We start from the raw sequence: 24,427 nt of genomic DNA on the forward strand, positions 1-24,427 counted from the left end.
TTGTCTTTTAGTCATTCTGTCTTCTGGTCATCCTCAGTCTTCTAGTCATTTTCTGTCTTCTAATCATTCTCTGTCTTCTAGTCATCCTATGTCTTCTAGTCATCCTCTGTCTTTTAGTCATTCTCTGTCTTCTAGTCATCCTCTGTTTTATAGTCATCCTCTGTCTTCTAGTCATCCTCTGTCTTCTAGTCATTTTCTGTATTCTAGTCATCCTCTGTCTTTTAGTCATTTTCTGTCTTCTAGTCATTCTCTTTCTTCTAGTCATCCTCTGTCTTCTAGTCATTCTCTGTCTTCTAGTCATCCTCTATCTTCTAGTCATTTTCTGTTTTATAGTCATCCTCTGTCTTCTAGTCATTTTCTGTTTTATAGTCATTTTCTGTTTTATAGTCATCATTTGTCTTCTAGTCATTTTCTGTATTCTAGTCATTTTCTGTCTTCTAGTTATTTTCTGTATTCTAGTCATTTTCTGTCTTCTAGTCATTTTCTGTATTCTAGTCATTTTCTGTCTTCTAGTCATTTTCTGTATTCTAGTCATTTTCTGTCTTCTAGTCATTTTCTGTATTCTAGTCATTTTCTGTCTTCTAGTCATTTTCTGTATTCTAGTCATTTTCTGTCTTCTAGTCATTTTATGTATTCTAGTCATTTTCTGTCTTCTAGTCATTTTCTGTATTCTAGTCCTCTGTCTTTTAGTCATTTTCTGTATTCTAGTCATCCTCTGTCTTCTAGTCATTTTCTGTCTTCTAGTAATTTTCTGTTTTATAGTCATCCTCTGTCTTTTAGTCATTCTCTGTCTTCTAGTCATCCTCTGTCTTTTAGTCATTCTCTGTCTTCTAGTCATCCTCTGTCTTCTAGTCATCCTCTATCTTCTAGTCATTCTCTGTCTTCTAGTCGTCCTCTGTCTTCTACTCATCCTCAATCTTCTAGTCTTTCTCTGTCTTCTAGTAAATCTCTGTTTTATAGTCATCCTCTGTCTTCTAGTCATCCTCTGTCTTCTAGTCATCCTCTATCTTCTAGTCATTATCTGTCTTCTAGTCATTTTCTGTCTTCTAGTCATCTCTGTCGTCTAGTCATCCTCTATCTTCTAGTCATTTTCTGTCTTCTAGTCTTTCTCTGTCTTCTAGTCATCCTCTGTCTTCTAGTCATCCTCTGTCCTCTAGTCATCCTCTGTCTTCTAGTCATCCTCTGTCTTGTAGTCATCCTCTATCTTCTAGTCATTATCTGTCTGTGAAGAAACTGGAGTGTCTAGAAAGGACTGTATTACATTTTAGTTCGTAACCCCGTCAGTTTCTTACACACAGAAATAATGAATAACGACTCAGAGACAGTTACTTATCTTTTGTGGAGGTTTTACTTCGTACCAACACGAAGGGGACAGACAGATGAACATGGTACATTCAAAGTCCGAACCAACGAGCTCAGGGATGGGCTTGGTATAAAAACCCTGCATTTGCATATTCAGAAGATCGTCCGATGGACCTCGTGTACAAATCACGCCCACAGGTTACTGGTGGAGAGAAGCTCCAAGGCTAAAGTGAAGATAAGTCTGAGGCCTGCTCAGCAGAAAACATGCACAGAAAAGAGGGAGTATGGGAAGAAACTGTTAGAACAATAGTTTGGCTGTGCTTTCTTCAAATGTAATATAATTTTGAGATGACAATACATGCTCAGCGAATTAAGTTTAAACCATTAGTGTAATAAAAGTTAAAGGCAGTTTCTAACTATTCTTCACACTGTCTTCTAGTCATTTTCTGTCTTCTAGTCATCCTCTGTCTTCTAGTCATTCTCTGTTTTATAGTCATCCTCTGTCTTATAGTCATTTTCTGTATTATAGTCATCCTCTGTCTTCTAGTCTTTTTCTGTCTTCTAGTCATCCTATCTTCTTGTCATTTTCTGTTTTATAGTCATCCTCTGTCCTCTAGTCATCCTCTGTCTTCTAAGCATCCTCTGTCTTCTAGTCTTTCTCTGTCTTCTAGTCATCCTCTGTCTTCTAGTCATCCTCTGTCCTCTAGTCATCCTCTGTCTTCTAGTCATCCTCTGTCTTCTAGTCATTCTCTGTCTTCTAGTCTTTCTCTGTCTTCTAGTCATCCTCTGTCTTCTAGTCATCCTCTGTCCTCTAGTCATCCTCTGTCTTCTAGTCATCCTCTGTCTTCTAGTCATTCTCTGTCTTCTAGTCGTCCTCTGTCTTCTACTCATCCTCAATCTTCTAGTCTTTCTCTGTCTTCTAGTAAATCTCTGTTTTATAGTCATCCTCTGTCTTCTAGTCATCCTCTGTCTTCTAGTCATCCTCTATCTTCTAGTCATTATCTGTCTTCTAGTCATTTTCTGTCTTCTAGTCATCTCTGTCGTCTAGTCATCCTCTATCTTCTAGTCATTTTCTGTCTTCTAGTCTTTCTCTGTCTTCTAGTCATCCTCTGTCTTCTAGTCATCCTCTGTCCTCTAGTCATCCTCTGTCTTCTAGTCATCCTCTGTCTTGTAGTCATCCTCTGTCTTGTAGTCATCCTCTATCTTCTAGTCATTATCTGTCTGTGAAGAAACTGGAGTGTCTAGAAAGGACTGTATTACATTTTAGTTCGTAACCCCGTCAGTTTCTTACACACAGAAATAATGAATAACGACTCAGAGACAGTTACTTATCTTTTGTGGAGGTTTTACTTCGTACCAACACGAAGGGGACAGACAGATGAACATGGTACATTCAAAGTCCGAACCAACGAGCTCAGGGATGGGCTTGGTATAAAAACCCTGCATTTGCATATTCAGAAGATCGTCCGATGGACCTCGAGTGAAAATCACGCCCACAGGTTACTGGTGGAGAGAAGCTCCAAGGCTAAAGTGAAGATAAGTCTGAGGCCTGCTCAGCAGAAAACATGCACAGAAAAGAGGGAGTATGGGAAGAAACTGTTAGAACAATAGTTTGGCTGTGCTTTCTTCAAATGTAATATAATTTTGAGATGACAATACATGCTCAGCGAATTAAGTTTAAACCATTAGTGTAATAAAAGTTAAAGGCAGTTTCTAACTATTCTTCACACTGTCTTCTAGTCATTTTCTGTCTTCTAGTCATCCTCTGTCTTCTAGTCATTCTCTGTTTTATAGTCATCCTCTGTCTTATAGTCATTTTCTGTTTTATAGTCATCCTCTGTCTTCTAGTCTTTTTCTGTCTTCTAGTCATCCTATCTTCTTGTCATTTTCTGTTTTATAGTCATCCTCTGTCTTTTAGTCATTCTCTGTCTTCTAGTCATCCTCTGTCCTCTAGTCATCCTCTGTCTTCCAGTCATCCTCTGTCTTCTAGTCATTTTCTGTCTTCTAGTCATTTTCTGTCTTCTAGTCTTTCTCTGTCTTCTAGTCTGCCTCTGTCTTCTAGTCATTTTCTGTATTCTAATCATCCTCTGTCTTCTAGTCATCCTCTGTCTTCTAGTCATTCTCTGTCTTCTAGTCATCCTCTATCTTCTAGTCATTTTCTGACTTCTAGTCTTTCTCTGTTTTATAGTCATCCTCTGTCTTATTGTCTTCCTTTGTCTTCTAGTCATTTTCTGTTTTATAGTCATCCTCTGTCTTCCAGTCATCCTCTGTCTTCTAGTCATTTTCTGTCTTCTAGTCATTTTCTGTCTTCTAGTCTGCCTCTGTCTTCTAGTCATTTTCTGTATTCTAATCATCTTCTGTCTTCTAGTCATCCTCTGTCTTCTAGTCATTCTCTGTCTTCTAGTCATCCTCTATCTTCTAGTCATTTTCTGACTTCTAGTCTTTCTCTGTTTTATAGTCATCCTCTGTCTTGTCATCCTTTGTCTTCTAGTCATTTTCTGTTTTATAGTCATCCTCTGTCTTCTTGTCATTTTTTGTCTTCTAGTCATCCTCTGTCTTCTAGTCATTTTCTGTCTTCTAGTCATCCTCTGTCTTTTGGTCATTCTCTGTCTTCTAGTCATCCTCTGTCTTCTAGTCATTTTCTGTCTTCTAGTCATCCTCAGTCTTCTAGTCATTTTCTGTATTCTAGTCATCCTCTGTCTTCTAGTCATCCTCTGTCTTCTAGTCATTCTTTGTCTTCTAGTCATCCTCTAATTTCTAGTCATTTTCTGACTTCTAGTCATTTTCTGTCTTCTAGTCATCCTCTGTCTTCTAGTCTTTCTCTGTCTTCTAATCATCCTCAGTCTTCTAGTCATTTTCTGTATTCTAGTCATCCTCTATCTTCTAGTCATTTTCTGACTTCTAGTCTTTCTCTGTCTTATAGTCATTCTCTGTTTTATAGTCATCCTCTGTCTTATAGTCATCCTCTGTCTTCTAGTCATTTTCTATTTTATAGTCATCCTCTGTCTTGTAGTCATCCTCTGTCTTCTAATCATTTTCTGTCTTCTAGTCATCCTCTGTCTTCTAGTCATTTTCTGTATTCTAGTCATCCTGTCTTTTAGTCATTCTCTGTCTTCTAGTCATCCTCTGTCTTCTAGTCTTTCTCTGTCTTCTAGTCATCCTCAGTCTTCTAGTCATTTTCTGTCTTCTAGTCATCCTCTGTCTTCTAGTCATTCTCTGTCTTTTAGTCATCCTCTGTCTTTTAGTCATTCTGTCTTCTGGTCATCCTCAGTCTTCTAGTCATTTTCTGTCTTCTAGTCATTCTCTGTCTTCTAGTCATCCTATGTCTTCTAGTCATCCTCTGTCTTTTAGTCATTCTCTGTCTTCTAGTCATCCTCTGTTTTATAGTCATCCTCTGTCTTCTAGTCATTCTCTGTCTTCTAGTCATTTTCTGTATTCTAGTCATCCTCTGTCTTTTAGTCATTTTCTGTCTTCTAGTCATTCTCTTTCTTCTAGTCATCCTCTGTCTTCTAGTCATTCTCTGTCTTCTAGTCATTTTCTGTTTTATAGTCATCCTCTGTCTTTTATTCATTCTCTGTCTTCTAGTCATCCTCTGTCTTTTAGTCATTCTCTGTCTTTTAGTCATCCTCTGTCTTCTAGTCATCCTCTATCTTCTAGTCATTATCTGTCTTCTAGTCTTTTTCTGTCTTCTAGTCATTTTCTGTCTTCTAGTCATCCTCTGTCTTCTAGTCATTCTCTGTCTTTTAGTCATCCTCTGTCTTTTAGTCATTCTGTCTTCTGGTCATCGTCAGTCTTCTAGTCATTTTCTGTCTTCTAGTCATTCTCTGTCTTCTAGTCATCCTATGTCTTCTAGTCATCCTCTGTCTTTTAGTCATTCTCTGTCTTCTAGTCATCCTCTGTTTTATAGTCATCCTCTGTCTTCTAGTCATTCTCTGTCTTCTAGTCATTTTCTGTATTCTAGTCATCTTCTGTCTTTTAGTCATTTTCTGTCTTCTAGTCATTCTCTTTCTTCTAGTCATCCTCTGTCTTCTAGTCATTCTCTGTCTTCTAGTCATTTTCTGTTTTATAGTCATCCTCTGTCTTTTAGTCATTCTCTGTCTTCTAGTCATCCTCTGTCTTTTAGTCATTCTCTGTCTTTTAGTCATCCTCTGTCTTCTAGTCATCCTCTATCTTCTAGTCATTATCTGTCTTCTAGTCTTTTTCTGTCTTCTAGTCATTTTCTGTCTTCTAGTCATTTTCTGTATTCTAGTCATTTTCTGTCTTCTAGTCATTTTCTGTATTCTAGTCATTTTCTGTCTTCTAGTCATTTTCTGTATTCTAGTCATTTTCTGTCTTTTAGTCATTTTCTGTATTCTAGTCATTTTCTGTCTTCTAGTCATTTTCTGTCTTCTAGTCATTTTCTGTATTCTAGTCCTCTGTCTTTTAGTCATTTTCTGTCTTCTAGTCATCCTCTGTTTTCTAGTCATCCTCTATCTTCTAGTCATTATCTGTCTTCTAGTCTTTTTCTGTCTTTTCGTCATTTTCTGTCTTCTAGTCATCCTCTGTCTTCTAGTCATTTTCTGTTTTATAGTCATCCTCTGTCTTATAGTCATCCTCTGTCTTCTAGTCATCCTCTGTCTTCTAGTCATACTCTGTCTTCTAGTCATCCTCTATCTTCTAGTCATTTTCTGTTTCATAGTCATCCTCTGTCTTTTAGTCATTCTCTGTCTTTTAGTCATCCTCTGTCTTTTAGTCATTCTGTCTTCTGGTCATCCTCAGTCTTCTAATCATTTTCTGTCTTCTAGTTATTCTCTGTCTTCTAGTCATCCTATGTCTTCTAGTCATCCTCTGTTTTATAGTCATCCTCTGTCTTCTAGTCATCCTCTGTCTTCTAGTCATTTTCTGTATTCTAGTCATCCTCTGTCTTTTAGTCATTTTCTGTCTTCTAGTCATTCTCTTTCTTCTAGTCATCCTCTGTCTTCTAGTCATTCTCTGTCTTCTAGTCATCCTCTATCTTCTAGTCATTTTCTGTTTTATAGTCATCCTCTGTCTTTTAGTCATTCTCTGTCTTCTAGTCATCCTCTGTCTTTTAGTCATTCTCTGTCTTCTAGTCATCCTCTGTCTTCTAGTCATCCTCTATCTTCTAGTCATTATCTGTCTTCTAGTCTTTTTCTGTCTTCTAGTCATTTTCTGTCTTCTAGTCATCCTCTGTCTTCTAGTCATTTTCTGTTTTATAGTCATTTTCTGTTTTATAGTCATCATCTGTCTTCTAGTTATTTTCTGTATTCTAGTCATTTTCTGTCTTCTAGTCATTTTCTGTATTCTAGTAATTTTCTGTCTTCTAGTCATTTTCTGTATTCTAGTCATTTTCTGTCTTCTAGTCATTTTCTGTATTCTAGTCATTTTCTGTCTTCTAGTCATTTTCTATCTTCTAGTCATTTTCTGTCTTCTAGTCATTTTCTGTCTTCTAGTCATTTTCTGTCTTCTAGTCCTCTGTCTTTTAGTCATTTTCTGTATTCTAGTCATCCTCTGTCTTCTAGTCATTTTCTGTCTTCTAGTCATTTTCTGTTTTATAGTCATCCTCTGTCTTTTAGTCATTCTCTGTCTTCTAGTCATCCTCTGTCTTTTAGTCATTCTCTGTCTTCTAGTCATCCTCTGTCTTCTAGTCATCCTCTATCTTCTAGTCATTATCTGTCTTCCAGTCTTTTTCTGTCTTCTAGTCATCCTCTGTCTTCTAGTCATTTTCTGTTTTATAGTCATCCTCTGTCTTCTAGTCATTTTCTGTTTTATAGTCATCATCTGTCTTCTAGTCATTTTCTGTATTCTAGTCATTTTCTGTCTTCTAGTTATTTTCTGTATTCTAGTCATTTTCTGTCTTCTAGTCATTTTCTGTATTCTAGTCATTTTCTGTCTTCTAGTCATTTTCTGTCTTCTAGTCATTTTCTGTATTCTAGTCATTTTCTGTATTCTAGTCATTTTCTGTATTCTAGTCATTTTCTGTCTTCTAGTCATTTTCTGTATTCTAGTCATTTTCTGTCTTCTAGTCATTTTCTGTATTCTAGTCCTCCTCTGTCTTTTAGTCATTTTCTGTCTTCTAGTCATCCTCTGTTTTCTAGTCATCCTCTATCTTCTAGTCATTATCTGTCTTCTAGTCTTTTTCTGTCTTCGTCATTTTCTGTCTTCTAGTCATCCTCTGTCTTCTAGTCATTTTCTGTTTTATAGTCATCCTCTGTCTTTTAGTCATCCTCTGTCTTCTAGTCATCCTCTGTCTTCTAGTCATACTCTGTCTTCTAGTCATCCTTTATCTTCTAGTCATTTTCTGCTTCATAGTCATCCTCTGTCTTTTAGTCATTCTCTGTCTTTTAGTCATCCTTTGTCTTTTAGTCATTCTGTCTTCTGGTCATCCTCAGTCTTCTAGTCATTTTCTGTCTTCTAATCATTCTCTGTCTTCTAGTCATCCTATGTCTTCTAGTCATCCTCTGTCTTTTAGTCATTCTCTGTCTTCTAGTCATCCTCTGTTTTATAGTCATCCTCTGTCTTCTAGTCATCCTCTGTCTTCTAGTCATTTTCTGTATTCTAGTCATCCTCTGTCTTTTAGTCATTTTCTGTCTTCTAGTCATTCTCTTTCTTCTAGTCATCCTCTGTCTTCTAGTCATTCTCTGTCTTCTAGTCATCCTCTATCTTCTAGTCATTTTCTGTTTTATAGTCATCCTCTGTCTTCTAGTCATTTTCTGTTTTATAGTCATTTTCTGTTTTATAGTCATCATTTGTCTTCTAGTCATTTTCTGTATTCTAGTCATTTTCTGTCTTCTAGTTATTTTCTGTATTCTAGTCATTTTCTGTCTTCTAGTCATTTTCTGTATTCTAGTCATTTTCTGTCTTCTAGTCATTTTCTGTATTCTAGTCATTTTCTGTCTTCTAGTCATTTTCTGTATTCTAGTCATTTTCTGTCTTCTAGTCATTTTCTGTATTCTAGTCATTTTCTGTCTTCTAGTCATTTTATGTATTCTAGTCATTTTCTGTCTTCTAGTCATTTTCTGTATTCTAGTCCTCTGTCTTTTAGTCATTTTCTGTATTCTAGTCATCCTCTGTCTTCTAGTCATTTTCTGTCTTCTAGTAATTTTCTGTTTTATAGTCATCCTCTGTCTTTTAGTCATTCTCTGTCTTCTAGTCATCCTCTGTCTTTTAGTCATTCTCTGTCTTCTAGTCATCCTCTGTCTTCTAGTCATCCTCTATCTTCTAGTCATTCTCTGTCTTCTAGTCGTCCTCTGTCTTCTACTCATCCTCAATCTTCTAGTCTTTCTCTGTCTTCTAGTAAATCTCTGTTTTATAGTCATCCTCTGTCTTCTAGTCATCCTCTGTCTTCTAGTCATCCTCTATCTTCTAGTCATTATCTGTCTTCTAGTCATTTTCTGTCTTCTAGTCATCTCTGTCGTCTAGTCATCCTCTATCTTCTAGTCATTTTCTGTCTTCTAGTCTTTCTCTGTCTTCTAGTCATCCTCTGTCTTCTAGTCATCCTCTGTCCTCTAGTCATCCTCTGTCTTCTAGTCATCCTCTGTCTTGTAGTCATCCTCTATCTTCTAGTCATTATCTGTCTGTGAAGAAACTGGAGTGTCTAGAAAGGACTGTATTACATTTTAGTTCGTAACCCCGTCAGTTTCTTACACACAGAAATAATGAATAACGACTCAGAGACAGTTACTTATCTTTTGTGGAGGTTTTACTTCGTACCAACACGAAGGGGACAGACAGATGAACATGGTACATTCAAAGTCCGAACCAACGAGCTCAGGGATGGGCTTGGTATAAAAACCCTGCATTTGCATATTCAGAAGATCGTCCGATGGACCTCGTGTGAAAATCACGCCCACAGGTTACTGGTGGAGAGAAGCTCCAAGGCTAAAGTGAAGATAAGTCTGAGGCCTGCTCAGCAGAAAACATGCACAGAAAAGAGGGAGTATGGGAAGAAACTGTTAGAACAATAGTTTGGCTGTGCTTTCTTCAAATGTAATATAATTTTGAGATGACAATACATGCTCAGCGAATTAAGTTTAAACCATTAGTGTAATAAAAGTTAAAGGCAGTTTCTAACTATTCTTCACACTGTCTTCTAGTCATTTTCTGTCTTCTAGTCATCCTCTGTCTTCTAGTCATTCTCTGTTTTATAGTCATCCTCTGTCTTATAGTCATTTTCTGTTTTATAGTCATCCTCTGTCTTCTAGTCTTTTTCTGTCTTCTAGTCATCCTATCTTCTTGTCATTTTCTGTTTTATAGTCATCCTCTGTCTTTTAGTCATTCTCTGTCTTCTAGTCATCCTCTGTCCTCTAGTCATCCTCTGTCTTCCAGTCATCCTCTGTCTTCTAGTCATTTTCTGTCTTCTAGTCATTTTCTGTCTTCTAGTCTTTCTCTGTCTTCTAGTCTGCCTCTGTCTTCTAGTCATTTTCTGTATTCTAATCATCCTCTGTCTTCTAGTCATCCTCTGTCTTCTAGTCATTATCTGTCTTCTAGTCATCCTCTATCTTCTAGTCATTTTCTGACTTCTAGTCTTTCTCTGTTTTATAGTCATCCTCTGTCTTATTGTCTTCCTTTGTCTTCTAGTCATTTTCTGTTTTATAGTCATCCTCTGTCTTCCAGTCATCCTCTGTCTTCTAGTCATTTTCTGTCTTCTAGTCATTTTCTGTCTTCTAGTCTTTCTCTGTCTTCTAGTCTGCCTCTGTCTTCTAGTCATTTTCTGTATTCTAATCATCCTCTGTCTTCTAGTCATCCTCTGTCTTCTAGTCATTCTCTGTCTTCTAGTAATCCTCTATCTTCTAGTCATTTTCTGACTTCTAGTCTTTCTCTGTTTTATAGTCATCCTCTGTCTTGTCATCCTTTGTCTTCTAGTCATTTTCTGTTTTATAGTCATCCTCTGTCTTCTTGTCATTTTTTGTCTTCTAGTCATCCTCTGTCTTCTAGTCATTTTTGTGTCTTCTAGTCATCCTCTGTCTTTTGGTCATTCTCTGTCTTCTAGTCATCCTCTGTCTTCTAGTCATTTTCTGTCTTCTAGTCATCCTCAGTCTTCTAGTCATTTTCTGTATTCTAGTCATCCTCTGTCTTCTAGTCATCCTCTGTCTTCTAGTCATTCTTTGTCTTCTAGTCATCCTCTAATTTCTAGTCATTTTCTGACTTCTAGTCATTTTCTGTCTTCTAGTCATCCTCTGTCTTCTAGTCTTTCTCTGTCTTCTAATCATCCTCAGTCTTCTAGTCATTTTCTGTATTCTAGTCATCCTCTATCTTCTAGTCATTTTCTGACTTCTAGTCTTTCTCTGTCTTATAGTCATTCTCTGTTTTATAGTCATCCTCTGTCTTATAGTCATCCTCTGTCTTCTAGTCATTTTCTATTTTATAGTCATCCTCTGTCTTGTAGTCATCCTCTGTCTTCTAATCATTTTCTGTCTTCTAGTCATCCTCTGTCTTCTAGTCATTTTCTGTATTCTAGTCATCCTGTCTTTTAGTCATTCTCTGTCTTCTAGTCATCCTCTGTCTTCTAGTCATTTTCTGTATTCTAGTCATCCTGTCTTTTAGTCATTCTCTGTCTTCTAGTCATCCTCTGTCTTCTAGTCTTTCTCTGTCTTCTAGTCATCCTCAGTCTTCTAGTCATTTTCTGTCTTCTAGTCATCCTCTGTCTTCTAGTCATTCTCTGTCTTTTAGTCATCCTCTGTCTTTTAGTCATTCTGTCTTCTGGTCATCCTCAGTCTTCTAGTCATTTTCTGTCTTCTAGTCATTCTCTGTCTTCTAGTCATCCTATGTCTTCTAGTCATCCTCTGTCTTTTAGTCATTCTCTGTCTTCTAGTCATCCTCTGTTTTATAGTCATCCTCTGTCTTCTAGTCATTCTCTGTCTTCTAGTCATTTTCTGTATTCTAGTCATCCTCTGTCTTTTAGTCATTTTCTGTCTTCTAGTCATTCTCTTTCTTCTAGTCATCCTCTGTCTTCTAGTCATTCTCTGTCTTCTAGTCATTTTCTGTCTTCTAGTCTTTCTCTGTCTTCTAGTCTGCCTCTGTCTTCTAGTCATTTTCTGTATTCTAATCATCCTCTGTCTTCTAGTCATCCTCTGTCTTCTAGTCATTCTCTGTCTTCTAGTCATCCTCTATCTTCTAGTCATTTTCTGACTTCTAGTCTTTCTCTGTTTTATAGTCATCCTCTGTCTTGTCATCCTTTGTCTTCTAGTCATTTTCTGTTTTATAGTCATCCTCTGTCTTGTAGTCATCCTCTGTCTTCTTGTCATTTTTTGTCTTCTAGTCATCCTCTGTCTTCTAGTCATTTTCTGTCTTCTAGTCATCCTCTGTCTTTTGGTCATTCTCTGTCTTCTAGTCATCCTCTGTCTTCTAGTCATTTTCTGTCTTCTAGTCATCCTCAGTCTTCTAGTCATTTTCTGTATTCTAGTCATCCTCTGTCTTCTAGTCATCCTCTGTCTTCTAGTCATTCTTTGTCTTCTAGTCATCCTCTAATTTCTAGTCATTTTCTGACTTCTAGTCATTTTCTGTCTTCTAGTCATCCTCTGTCTTCTAGTCTTTCTCTGTCTTCTAATCATCCTCAGTCTTCTAGTCATTTTCTGTATTCTAGTCATCCTCTATCTTCTAGTCATTTTCTGACTTCTAGTCTTTCTCTGTCTTATAGTCATTCTCTGTTTTATAGTCATCCTCTGTCTTATAGTCATCCTCTGTCTTCTAGTCATTTTCTGTTTTATAGTCATCCTCTGTCTTGTAGTCATCCTCTGTCTTCTAATCATTTTCTGTCTTCTAGTCATCCTCTGTCTTCTAGTCATTTTCTGTATTCTAGTCATCCTGTCTTTTAGTCATTCTCTGTCTTCTAGTCATCCTCTGTCTTCTAGTCTTTCTCTGTCTTCTAGTCATCCTCAGTCTTCTAGTCATTCTCTTTCTTCTAGTCATCCTCTGTCTTCTAGTCATTCTCTGTCTTCTAGTCATTTTCTGTTTTATAGTCATCCTCTGTCTTTTAGTCATTCTCTGTCTTCTAGTCATCCTCTGTCTTTTAGTCATTCTCTGTCTTTTAGTCATCCTCTGTCTTCTAGTCATCCTCTATCTTCTAGTCATTATCTGTCTTCTAGTCTTTTTCTGTCTTCTAGTCATTTTCTGTCTTCTAGTCATCCTCTGTCTTCTAGTCATTTTCTGTTTTATAGTCATCCTCTGTCTTCTAGTCATTTTCTGTTTTATAGTCATCATCTGTCTTCTAGTCATTTTCTGTATTCTAGTCATTTTCTGTCTTCTAGTTATTTTCTGTATTGTAGTCATTTTCTGTCTTCTAGTCATTTTCTGTATTCTAGTCATTTTCTGTCTTCTAGTCATTTTCTGTATTCTAGTCATTTTCTGTCTTCTAGTCATTTTCTGTCTTTTAGTCATTTTCTGTCTTCTAGTCATTTTCTGTATTCTAGTCATTTTCTGTCTTCTAGTCATTTTCTGTATTCTAGTCCTCCTCTGTCTTTTAGTCATTTTCTGTCTTCTAGTCATCCTCTGATTTCTAGTCATCCTCTATCTTCTAGTCATTATCTGTCTTCTAGTCTTTTTCTGTCTTTTCGTCATTTTCTGTCTTCTAGTCATCCTCTGTCTTCTAGTCATTTTCTGTTTTATAGTCATCCTCTGTCTTATAGTCATCCTCTGTCTTCTAGTCATCCTCTGTCTTCTAGTCATACTCTGTCTTCTAGTCATCCTCTATCTTCTAGTCATTTTCTGCTTCATAGTCATCCTCTGTCTTTTAGTCATTCTCTGTCTTTTAGTCATCCTCTGTCTTTTAGTCATTCTGTCTTCTGGTCATTCTCAGTCTTCTAGTCATTTTCTGTCTTCTAGTCATTCTCTGTCTTCTAGTCATCCTATGTCTTCTAGTCATCCTCTGTCTTTTAGTCATTCTCTGTCTTCTAGTCATCCTCTCTTTTATAGTCATCCTCTGTCTTCTAGTCATCCTCTGTCTTCTAGTCATTTTCTGTATTCTTGTCATCCTCTGTCTTTTAGTCATTTTCTGTCTTCTAGTCATTCTCTTTCTTCTAGTCATCCTCTGTCTTCTAGTCATTCTCTGTCTTCTAGTCATCCTCTATCTTCTAGTCATTTTCTGTTTTATAGTCATCCTCTGTCTTTTAGTCATTCTCTGTCTTCTAGTCATCCTCTGTCTTTTAGTCATTCTCTGTCTTCTAGTCATCCTCTGTCTTCTAGTCATCCTCTATCTTCTAGTCATTATCTGTCTTCTAGTCTTTTTCTGTCTTCTAGTCATCCTCTGTCTTCTAGTCATTTTCTGTTTTATAGTCATCCTCTGTCTTCTAGTCATTTTCTGTTTTATAGTCATCATCTGTCTTCTAGTCATTTTCTGTATTCTAGTCATTTTCTGTCTTCTAGTTATTTTCTGTATTCTAGTCATTTTCTGTCTTCTAGTCATTTTCTGTATTCTAGTCATTTTCTGTCTTCTAGTCATTTTCTGTATTCTAGTCATTTTCTGTCTTCTAGTCATTTTCTGTATTCTAGTCATTTTCTGTCTTCTAGTCATTTTCTGTATTCTAGTCATTTTCTGTCTTCTAGTCATTTTCTGTCTTCTAGTCATTTTCTGTATTCTAGTCCTCTGTCTTTTAGTCATTTTCTGTCTTCTAGTCATCCTCTGTTTTCTAGTCATCCTCTATCTTCTAGTCATTATCTGTCTTCTAGTCTTTTTCTGTCTTTTCGTCATTTTCTGTCTTCTAGTCATCCTCTGTCTTCTAGTCATTTTCTGTTTTATAGTCATCCTCTGTCTTATAGTCATCCTCTGTCTTCTAGTCATCCTCTGTCTTCTAGTCATACTCTGTCTTCTAGTCATCCTCTATCTTCTAGTCATTTTCTGTTTCATAGTCATCCTCTGTCTTTTAGTCATTCTCTGTCTTTTAGTCATCCTCTGTCTTTTAGTCATTCTGTCTTCTGGTCATCCTCAGTCTTCTAATCATTTTCTGTCTTCTAGTTATTCTCTGTCTTCTAGTCATCCTATGTCTTCTAGTCATCCTCTGTTTTATAGTCATCCTCTGTCTTCTAGTCATCCTCTGTCTTCTAGTCACTTTCTGTATTCTAGTCATCCTCTGTCTTTTAGTCATTTTCTGTCTTCTAGTCATTCTCTTTCTTCTAGTCATCCTCTGTCTTTTAGTCATTCTCTGTCTTCTAGTCATCCTCTATCTTCTAGTCATTTTCTGTTTTATAGTCATCCTCTGTCTTTTAGTCATTCTCTGTCTTCTAGTCATCCTCTGTCTTTTAGTCATTCTCTGTCTTCTAGTCATCCTCTGTCTTCTAGTCATCCTCTATCTTCTAGTCATTATCTGTCTTCTAGTCTTTTTCTGTCTTCTAGTCATTTTCTGTCTTCTAGTCATCCTCTGTCTTCTAGTCATTTTCTGTTTTATAGTCATTTTCTGTTTTATAGTCATCATCTGTCTTCTAGTTATTTTCTGTATTCTAGTCATTTTCTGTCTTCTAGTCATTTTCTGTATTCTAGTCATTTTCTGTCTTCTAGTCATTTTCTGTATTCTAGTCATTTTCTGTCTTCTAGTCATTTTCTGTATTCTAGTCATTTTCTGTCTTCTAGTCATTTTCTGTCTTCTAGTCATTTTCTGTCTTCTAGTCATTTTCTGTCTTCTAGTCATTTTCTGTCTTCTAGTCCTCTGTCTTTTAGTCATTTTCTGTATTCTAGTCATCCTCTGTCTTCTAGTCATTTTCTGTCTTCTAGTCATTTTCTGTTTTATAGTCATCCTCTGTCTTTTAGTCATTCTCTGTCCTCTAGTCATCCTCTGTCTTTTAGTCATTCTCTGTCTTCTAGTCATCCTCTGTCTTCTAGTCATCCTCTATCTTCTAGTCATTATCTGTCTTCCAGTCTTTTTCTGTCTTCTAGTCATCCTCTGTCTTCTAGTCATTTTCTGTTTTATAGTCATCCTCTGTCTTCTAGTCATTTTCTGTTTTATAGTCATCATCTGTCTTCTAGTCATTTTCTGTATTCTAGTCATTTTCTGTCTTCTAGTTATTTTCTGTATTCTAGTCATTTTCTGTCTTCTAGTCATTTTCTGTATTCTAGTCATTTTCTGTCTTCTAGTCATTTTCTGTATTCTAGTCATTTTCTGTATTCTAGTCATTTTCTGTATTCTAGTCATTTTCTGTCTTCTAGTCATTTTCTGTATTCTAGTCATTTTCTGTCTTCTAGTCATTTTCTGTATTCTAGTCCTCCTCTGTCTTTTAGTCATTTTCTGTCTTCTAGTCATCCTCTGTTTTCTAGTCATCCTCTATCTTCTAGTCATTATCTGTCTTCTAGTCTTTTTCTGTCTTTTCGTCATTTTCTGTCTTCTAGTCATCCTCTGTCTTCTAGTCATTTTCTGTTTTATAGTCATCCTCTGTCTTTTAGTCATCCTCTGTCTTCTAGTCATCCTCTGTCTTCTAGTCATACTCTGTCTTCTAGTCATCCTCTATCTTCTAGTCATTTTCTGCTTCATAGTCATCCTCTGTCTTTTAGTCATTCTCTGTCTTTTAGTCATCCTTTGTCTTTTAGTCATTCTGTCTTCTGGTCATCCTCAGTCTTCTAGTCATTTTCTGTCTTCTAATCATTCTCTGTCTTCTAGTCATCCTATGTCTTCTAGTCATCCTCTGTCTTTTAGTCATTCTCTGTCTTCTAGTCATCCTCTGTTTTATAGTCATCCTCTGTCTTCTAGTCATCCTCTGTCTTCTAGTCATTTTCTGTATTCTAGTCATCCTCTGTCTTTTAGTCATTTTCTGTCTTCTAGTCATTCTCTTTCTTCTAGTCATCCTCTGTCTTCTAGTCATTCTCTGTCTTCTAGTCATCTTCTATCTTCTAGTCATTTTCTGTTTTATAGTCATCCTCTGTCTTCTAGTCATTTTCTGTTTTATAGTCATTTTCTGTTTTATAGTCATCATTTGTCTTCTAGTCATTTTCTGTATTCTAGTCATTTTCTGTCTTCTAGTTATTTTCTGTATTCTAGTCATTTTCTGTCTTCTAGTCATTTTCTGTATTCTAGTCATTTTCTGTCTTCTAGTCATTTTCTGTATTCTAGTCATTTTCTGTCTTCTAGTCATTTTCTGTATTCTAGTCATTTTCTGTCTTCTAGTCATTTTCTGTATTCTAGTCATTTTCTGTCTTCTAGTCATTTTCTGTATTCTAGTCATTTTCTGTCTTCTAGTCATTTTCTGTATTCTAGTCCTCTGTCTTTTCGTCATTTTCTGTATTCTAGTCATCCTCTGTCTTCTAGTCATTTTCTGTCTTCTAGTCATTTTCTGTTTTATAGTCATCCTCTGTCTTTTAGTCATTCTCTGTCTTCTAGTCATCCTCTGTCTTTTAGTCATTCTCTGTCTTCTAGTCATCCTCTGTCTTCTAGTCATCCTCTATCTTCTAGTCATTATCTGTCTTCTAGTCTTTTTCTGTCTTCTAGTCATTTTCTGTATTCTAGTCATTTTCTGTCTTCTAGTCATTTTCTGTATTCTAGTCATTTTCTGTCTTCTAGTCATTTTCTGTATTCTAGTCATTTTCTGTCTTCTAGTCATTTTCTGTATTCTAGTCCTCTTTCTTTTCGTCATTTTCTGTATTCTAGTCATCCTCTGTCTTCTAGTCATTTTCTGTCTTCTAGTCATTTTCTGTTTTATAGTCATCCTCTGTCTTTTAGTCATTCTCTGTCTTCTAGTCATCCTCTGTCTTTTAGTCATTCTCTGTCTTCTAGTCATCCTCTGTCTTCTAGTCATCCTCTATCTTCTAGTCATTATCTGTCTTCTAGTCTTTTTCTGTCTTCTAGTCATTTTCTGTCTTCTAGTCATCCTCTGTCTTCTAGTCATTTTCTGTTTTATAGTCATCCTCTGTCTTCTAGTCATTTTCTGTTTTATAGTCATCATCTGTCTTCTAGTCATTTTCTGTATTCTAGTCATTTTCTGTCTTCTAGTTATTTTCTGTATTGTAGTCATTTTCTGTCTTCTAGTCATTTTCTGTATTCTAGTCATCCTCTGTCTTCTAGTCATTTTCTGTATTCTAGTCATTTTCTGTCGTCTAGTCATTTTCTGTATTCTAGTCTTTTTCTGTCTTTTAGTCTTTCTCTGTCTTTGATAAATCAGAACCAGAACATTTTAGTCCGTGTCCTTTAACTTCACCGGGACATGAACCCACTCTGGTGTTTGATGCCCAAACAGGTTTGAAAGAACAGGAAGTACAAACTGGGGTGCTCCAGTTTTTGTTTCTTTTTGGGGGGGGGGGTTGAGCGGGTCATCTGGGGGGCACTTGGCCATGTGTTCAAGAGGTTGACTGTGGGAGGGGCTGATGGACCACAGTCTCCTGCTAGGAGGGAGGGGCTGAGAGTCAGCCTCTCCCCACCGACCCTTCCCACCCTAGCCCTCAGCCCCTCCCCCTGAATCGTGGTGGCGATCCTGCAGCCCAGCACAGTTTCTGAGGATGTGAGAGCGGTTGTGGTGGTGGTTGAGTGGACCGCCATCGTCATGGAGACCTCTCAGCTGTCTGAGGCTTCTCCATGAGGGAAGGGGTGGTCTGCCCCCACGTGAGCCCCCTGGAGGTGGACGACTGGAGGGAGTGTCACTGTGGACAGAAACGAGGACTCGTCATCCTGAAGACGCTCCACCACATCCAGGAAGAAGCTGTGATGCTGTTTCAGCCAGGATCTGATGGATGCTGTCCTGTTACAGTCGTGTCCCCCCCACCCGGAGAGAGGGGGGGGGGGGGGTCCACTGTGATGGACCCCAGATGTTAGGAAACGTCCGTCAGTTCAGTGAACAGGCTGACCCTGAGCTCCTCTCTCTCTTGCAGGATGTGCGTTTGTCACGTTTACGGCTCGACAAATGGCGCAGGCGGCCATCAAGTCCATGCACCAGTCCCAGACCATGGAGGTGACAGACGTCTGTCCTGACGCCGCCGTCTCCGCCTCTGCGTGTTGACAGCTGCGGTGGTTCTGTCTGTTCCAGGGCTGCTCCTCCCCCATCGTGGTGAAGTTCGCAGACACCCAGAAGGACAAGGAGCAGAAACGCTTGGCGCAGCAGCTGCAGCTGCAGCTGCAGCAGCTCAGCGCCGCCTCCATGTGGGGAAACCTGACCGGCTTCGGCGGCCTGGGGCCGCAGTACCTCGCGGTGAGTTAAAGAACGTCTGGGTTCTCCAGTGATCCTGACCGATCCACGTCTAAACTGTTCCCGTCTGCCTCAGCTGTACCTGCAGCTGCTGCAGCAGGCAGCCTCCCCCGGGAACGCGCTCGGCAGTCTGCACCCGGCTTCAGGTAAAAACTCAGAGCCTACGGTTCCATCCAGATCTTGACCTTTTAACCTCATCTGTGATTTCTGCAGGTTTGAACAGCATGCAGAACCTGGCAGCTTTGGCAGCAGCAGCCACACAGGTCACGCCCTCAGGGCCCAGCACCATGGCGACCTCCAGCAGCCCACTGAGCGCGCTCACAAGCTCAGGTAACCAGAGCTCTCTGCTGTGTCACTGTCATGTTGAAGCTTCACCCACCAGGAGTGGAGCTCTTCACGTTCCACCCTGAAGACACAGGAAAAGATGGGGTTTGTAGAACAAATGAGACGGATTCACATCAAACCATCATCACAAACATCGTTCTGGCTGAAGTGATGAAGAACCCCCCCACACACATTTTAATGGTAAACCTTTAGGGGTCATCACACTTGTTCTTCTGGCCCATCTTCTCCTTGTTCTCTCATGGTCCATGGCGATCCCTCTGCCACGTGTGGTTGCCACTGCCCCCCCATGGTGGCAGTATGAGCTCTTTCCATTGGTGACCGTCTACCAATAAATGGCAGACGAAAGGCTTGTGGTCGTTCACAGAGAGAGGAAATGTTCTAGACTCTGGAGGAGAAGTGAGCTTTCTCTTTTCCTTCACAGTCTGCGTTTAACACAAAGTTGTTTGCGGTTTGGTTCAAATTGGGGAGTTTCGCCCAGACGTTGCCAACACATGTGCTACCCAACCACGAAGCACCAGAATGCTCTAAAGCGGACTCTGGACCACCTCTGCAAGTCGGCCTCAGGACGGTTGACGTGTCTGAATGGAGGGACCATGGCAGAGACGCTCTCCAGACTCTGGGCTTTGGTGATCAAGGTGTGAATGTACTGTAAACAGATGGAACAGTCATTGGAGGGGCTGTTGCTCTGGGGGCTGTTAATTGGGTGGGGGGTTGAAATTCCTACTAGACAGGCATTATGTCCACGTGTGGACAGTTTTCCCAGAGCCCCCCTTTAGGTAAAGGCACCAAGAACACTTCAGAACGGAAGAAAGACAGAGCTCAGGGGAACAGACTGCAGGTAGTGTCCAGATGAAAACCAAAGACCATGAAAACACAAGAACTGCTTTCACACAAGCTCTTGTCTGGATTTGACCCCCAGACCCTTTACCCTGACCAGAACCAGGAAGTATGATCACATTAGCCCTGTGCTCAGGTCTCTGCACTGGCTCCCTGTACCTCAAAGAATAGACTTCGGGCGACAGTGGCTCAGGTGGTTGAGCAGGTCGTCCAATGACCGAAGGGTTGGCAGTTCGATCCCCGCTCCCACCAGCCAAAAAAATGTCGTTGTGTCCTTGGGCAAGACACTTCACCCTCCTTGCCTCCAGTGTGGCTCCACTGGTGTGTGAATGTGTATGAATGTCCCGGTGATGGTCAGAGGGGCCGTAGGAGCGAACTGGCAGCCACGCCTCTGTCAGTCTGCCCCAGGGCAGCTGTGGCTACAACCATAGCTTACCATCACCAAGTATGAATGAGGAGTGAATGAATAATGGACACAATGTAAGCGCTTTGAGTGTCTTGAAAAGCGCAGATAAATCCAATCCATTATTATTATTATTATTATTACTTCAAAGCAGCTCTGCTTGTGTACAAGTCTCTCCATGGCCGAGCACCAAAGTACATCTCTGACATGTTAGTGCCATATGAACCATCTCGTACTCTGAGGACCTCAGGGGCCGGCCTCCTGTTGATTCCCAGAGTCAGAACTAAACAAGGGGAATCAGCGTTTCAATATTCTGCAGCTAAAATCTGGAACAGCCTCCCTGAAGTCATAAGACAGGCCTCTTCTGTGTTCATGTTCAAATCTAGACTTAAAACATTTCTGTTTAGCCGTGTATATGACTGAAAGGTCCTATCTGCACTTTTCTTTCCTTTCCTTCCTTTATTTTTAAATCAATTTTCAATTTTTTTCTTTTAACGTAAATTTTACGTTGATTATTTCTATGATGCTACACAAATAAACTTGCCTCGCCTCGCCTCGCCTTGCCTTGCCTTTACCCCCATTCGCAGTTCAGTCCGGAACAAGAATGTGCCGTCATTCTTCTCAAACCCTTAATAATACCGTCAATGTTTCCAAAGCAGGTTCCTCCCCTACCTCCTCCAGCAACTCCTCAGTGAACCCCATGGCCTCCCTGGGGGCTCTGCAGTCTCTGGCTGCCAGTGCTGGTGCCGGCATCAACATGGGCTCCTTGGCAGGTAAAGATCAGGACCCTGACCTCCTGATCTGCTTTCTGCTGGTTGTCTGCATATGGTTCGGCTCACTTCCTGTGGTGTCTTGTTTCTGCTGCAGGGATGGCGGCCCTGAACAACAGCCTTTCTTCAGGAGGTCTCACCAACGGCTCGGGTAACACCATGGAGGCACTAAGCCAGGCCTACTCCGGAATCCAGCAGTATGCTGCTGCGGCTGCCCTCCCCGGCCTCTACAACCAGAGTCTGCTGTCCCAACAAAGCGTCTCAGCTGCAGGCAGCCAGAAGGAAGGTGAGTTCGGACGGAAACCAGGTGCCATGACAGGAGCTGTAGATAAAGGTCTCGTGCTGGTTACACTCTCATTGGTTGGCAGGTCCAGAAGGAGCCAATCTGTTCATTTACCACCTCCCCCAGGAGTTTGGAGATCAAGACCTGCTGCAGATGTTCCTGCCGTTCGGAAACGTGATCTCTGCAAAGGTCTTCATCGACAAACAGACAAACCTCAGCAAGTGTTTTGGTGAGTTTCTGAAAAGGAACTGTGGTAGGTCATCGGACACTGTGAGCACAGATGCTCCTCACCCTGGAACCTCCTCAACAGAAGCCTCTGATGTTCCTGTCCCTTCTTCTCTTTATCAGCCACTATGATGACTCCCATGTTAGAAGTTTCTTTCAGTAGAAATCCTACAAACTTCCAGTTTTGAAGTGTAACAGGCAAAGAAAAATTCCAAATCCAGGAGTTTCCATGAAGAAGGTTTATGGCAGCAGGTTCCACCTCAAATCTCAAAGGCTAAGCGATGTCAAGGTGACTGTACTCTAAAAGGGTCTCAGTGTTTGGAGAACTTCTGCTTGCTCCTAAATGTGGTGGGATCCAGAAGGTGGAGTTCCTTTAGCCTGTCAGCCAGAAATGTTAATAACACGTCCAGCCTGGTGGACCAGCATTGGGTTTGAACCCTAAACTCCGGGAGCGCGTTGAGCTTTGTTCCTTCATAAGCTGCCAAGATGTTATTTACCTGTGAAGCTGAAAGACCGGTTTTATCCGGACTCCATCCAAACCAGTGGGTCGCATGACCTCACTGTTTTTTTGCCTTTGCGTCCTCAAGACTGGAGTGAGTCTCTGAGTGTTTGTCTGCCCTGAAAAAGGAGTGAGTTTGGGTCAGGTCTTCACAGGTTCTCCCGGTTCCTTCCATAGTCCAAGAACGTGCTGCACAGGTTCTTTGGTGGTTGCAGATGATCTCTAGGTGTGAATGTTTGTGTTTGAGGCCCTGCGACAGACTGGTGACCTGTTCAGGATACACTCCACCTTTGCCTGACAGTAGCTGGGATAGGCCCCAGCAACCCTGTGCCCCTAAGAGGGATTCAGCAGGTTCTGAAGATGGACGGACGGACAGATGATGATGTTGCAGAGCTGCTCATTGCATTGAGGTGTTTTTCCCATGATTTCTAGTGTTTGTTTTGTCTTTGACAGGCTTTGTGAGTTATGATAACCCCGTTTCATCACAAGCTGCCATCCAGTCCATGAACGGATTTCAGATCGGTATGAAAAGACTTAAGGTCCAACTGAAGCGCTCCAAGAACGACAGCAAGCCCTACTGAAGGTGTGGGGGTCTGAGCGGCTGAGAGGAAGGGGGGCGTCCCGGTGAGTCTCATTCGGCTGTAAACCATGTTTGTGTGAAAAACCATCAAATCTCAAAGATGTGTTTGTTCATAAAAGCACTGATGTGGGACAGACGTAATAAAAACGGTAAGAAGGTTCAACCAGAACGCTCTGTTGGCAGAACTTTCCAACACCTCATGAGAATGTTCCCACCAAGATCAAGAACCCCACAAAACACAGGAGACCCTTGGAACACTGTCCCTTCACATGAAACAGAGGGTCCCCAAACAAAGCTCACGTCTGTGTGTGTGTGTGTGTGTGTGTGTGTGTGTGTATGTGTGTGGGGGGCGGGGTTGCAGTTAAATCTTTCCTCATTTCTTTTGAGGTCATGTGATTACTTGTTCTCCGCTTCTTCACCCTTTGCTTCATTTGTTTGTCCTTCAATCATTTGCTCAAACATTTTTGTTTGTTGTTGTTTGTTTATGTATGTTTGATGTTTGGTATGGTTGTTATTGTTCGGTGATGTTTGTTGGGTTTGTTTGTGTTTATTGTGTTAGATGTTGTTTGTAGTTGGTTGTTGTATTCATTGTTGTTTGTTTGTGTTTGTTGTTGTTTGATGTGTTTGTTTGTGTTTATTGTGTTTGTTGTTGTTTGTTTGTGTTCATTGTGTTTGTTGTTGCTTTTAGTTGTTGTGTTCATTGTTGTTTGTTTGTGTTTGTTGTTGTTTATTGTGTTGGTTTTTGTTCATTGTGTTTGTTGTTGTTTGTTGTGTTTAGTGTTGGTTATTGTACATGTTTGTGTTTATTATGTTTGTTGTTGTTTAAAGTTGGTTGATGTGTTCATTGTTGTTTGTTTGTGTATGTTTGTGTTTGTTGTTGTTTGTTGTTGTGTATTGAGTTTGTGTTTGTTCATTGTGTTTGTTGTTGTTTGTATTTGTTGTTGTCTGTTGTTGTTTATTGTATTTGTTTGTTTGTGTTTTTTGTTTGTCCTTCAATCATTTGCTCAAACATTTTTGTTTGTTGTTGTTTGTTTATGTATGTTTGATGTTTGGTATGGTTGTTATTGTTCGGTGATGTTTGTTGTGTTTGTTTGTGTTTATTGTGTTAGTTGTTGTTTGTAGTTGGTTGTTGTTGTTTATAGTTAATTGTTGTGTTCATTGTTGTTTGTTTGTTGTTTTGTGTTTATGTTTGTTGTTGTTTATTGTATTTGTTTGTATTTATTGTGTTTGTAGTTGGTTGTTGTAGTCATTGTTGTTTTTTTGTGTTTGTTTTTGTTCAATGTGTTTGTTGTCGTTTGTTGTGTTAATTGTTGTTTGTTGTTTTTGTTCATTGTGTTTGTTGTTGTTTATTTTATTTGTTTGTATTTATTGTGTTTGTAGTTGGTTGTTGTAGTCATTGTTGTTTTTTTTTGTTTGTTTTTGTTCAATGTGTTTGTTGTCGTTTGTTGTGTTAATTGTTGTTTGTTGTTTTTGTTCATTGTGTTTGTTGTTTATTTTATTTGTTTGTGTTTATAGTGTTTGTAGTTGGTTGTTGTGTTCATTGTTGTTTCTGTTTGTTTTTGTTCAATGTGATTGTTGTTGTTTGTTGTGTTCATTGTTGTTTGTTGTGTTTGTTTTTGTTCATTGTGTTTGTTGTTGTTTGTTTGTGATTGTTGTTGTTTTTTTATTTGTGTTTATTGAGTTTGTAGTTGGTTGTTGTGTTCATTGTTGTTTGTGTTTGTTCATTGTGTTTGTTGTTGTTTGTTTGTGTTTGTTGTATTTGTTTGTGTTTGTAGTTGGTTGTTGTGCTCATTGTTGTTTGTTGTGTTTGTTTTCGTTCATTGTGTTTGTTGTTGTTTATTTTATTTGTTTGTGTTTATTGTGTTTGTAGTTGGTTGTTGGGTTCATTGTTGTTTGTGTTTGTTTTTGTTCGATGTGTTTGTTGTGTTCATTGTTGTTTGTTATATTTGTTTGTGTTTGTTTTTGTTTCTTCTTGTTTGTTGTGTTTTCTTGTGTTCATTGTTGTTTGTTGTACTTGTCATGTTTAACACAGCTTTGTGTCTCTGTTGTGTCTTTTCCGTCTGTTCTTCCAGACCTCAGACCTCCATCT

The 24,427-nt window shown here is 39.3% G+C and overlaps 1 protein-coding gene across 12 annotated transcripts in view; it reads left to right on the plus strand.

Moving 5' to 3' along the window:
* The window catches only part of celf1 (cugbp, Elav-like family member 1), a 51,208-nt gene that overhangs the window by 25,941 nt on the left and 840 nt on the right, over nucleotides 1-24,427 (plus strand). For 7 of the 12 annotated variants that reach the window (XM_078944806.1, XM_078944808.1, XM_078944810.1 and 4 more), the window contains 9 exons: nucleotides 18,083-18,162; nucleotides 18,238-18,399; nucleotides 18,473-18,542; nucleotides 18,610-18,726; nucleotides 20,638-20,754; nucleotides 20,849-21,037; nucleotides 21,120-21,263; nucleotides 22,212-22,382; nucleotides 24,411-24,427. The exon at nucleotides 24,411-24,427 is cut by the window's right edge and continues 840 nt beyond it. In XM_078944806.1, coding sequence (XP_078800932.1) covers nucleotides 18,083-18,162; nucleotides 18,238-18,399; nucleotides 18,473-18,542; nucleotides 18,610-18,726; nucleotides 20,638-20,754; nucleotides 20,849-21,037; nucleotides 21,120-21,263; nucleotides 22,212-22,339 — 1,007 coding nt within the window. In that variant the 3' untranslated portion in view covers nucleotides 22,340-22,382; nucleotides 24,411-24,427. The remainder of the gene's footprint in view (nucleotides 1-18,082; nucleotides 18,163-18,237; nucleotides 18,400-18,472; nucleotides 18,543-18,609; nucleotides 18,727-20,637; nucleotides 20,755-20,848; nucleotides 21,038-21,119; nucleotides 21,264-22,211; nucleotides 22,383-24,410) is intronic. The other 5 variants (XM_078944807.1, XM_078944809.1, XM_078944811.1 and 2 more) reach the window with 1 other exon arrangement.

This window comes from Oryzias latipes, chromosome 3 (genome assembly GCF_053564925.1).
Source record: "Oryzias latipes strain Hd-rR chromosome 3, Olatipes_Hd-rR_3.1".
Taxonomy (NCBI): domain Eukaryota; kingdom Metazoa; phylum Chordata; class Actinopteri; order Beloniformes; family Adrianichthyidae; genus Oryzias; species Oryzias latipes.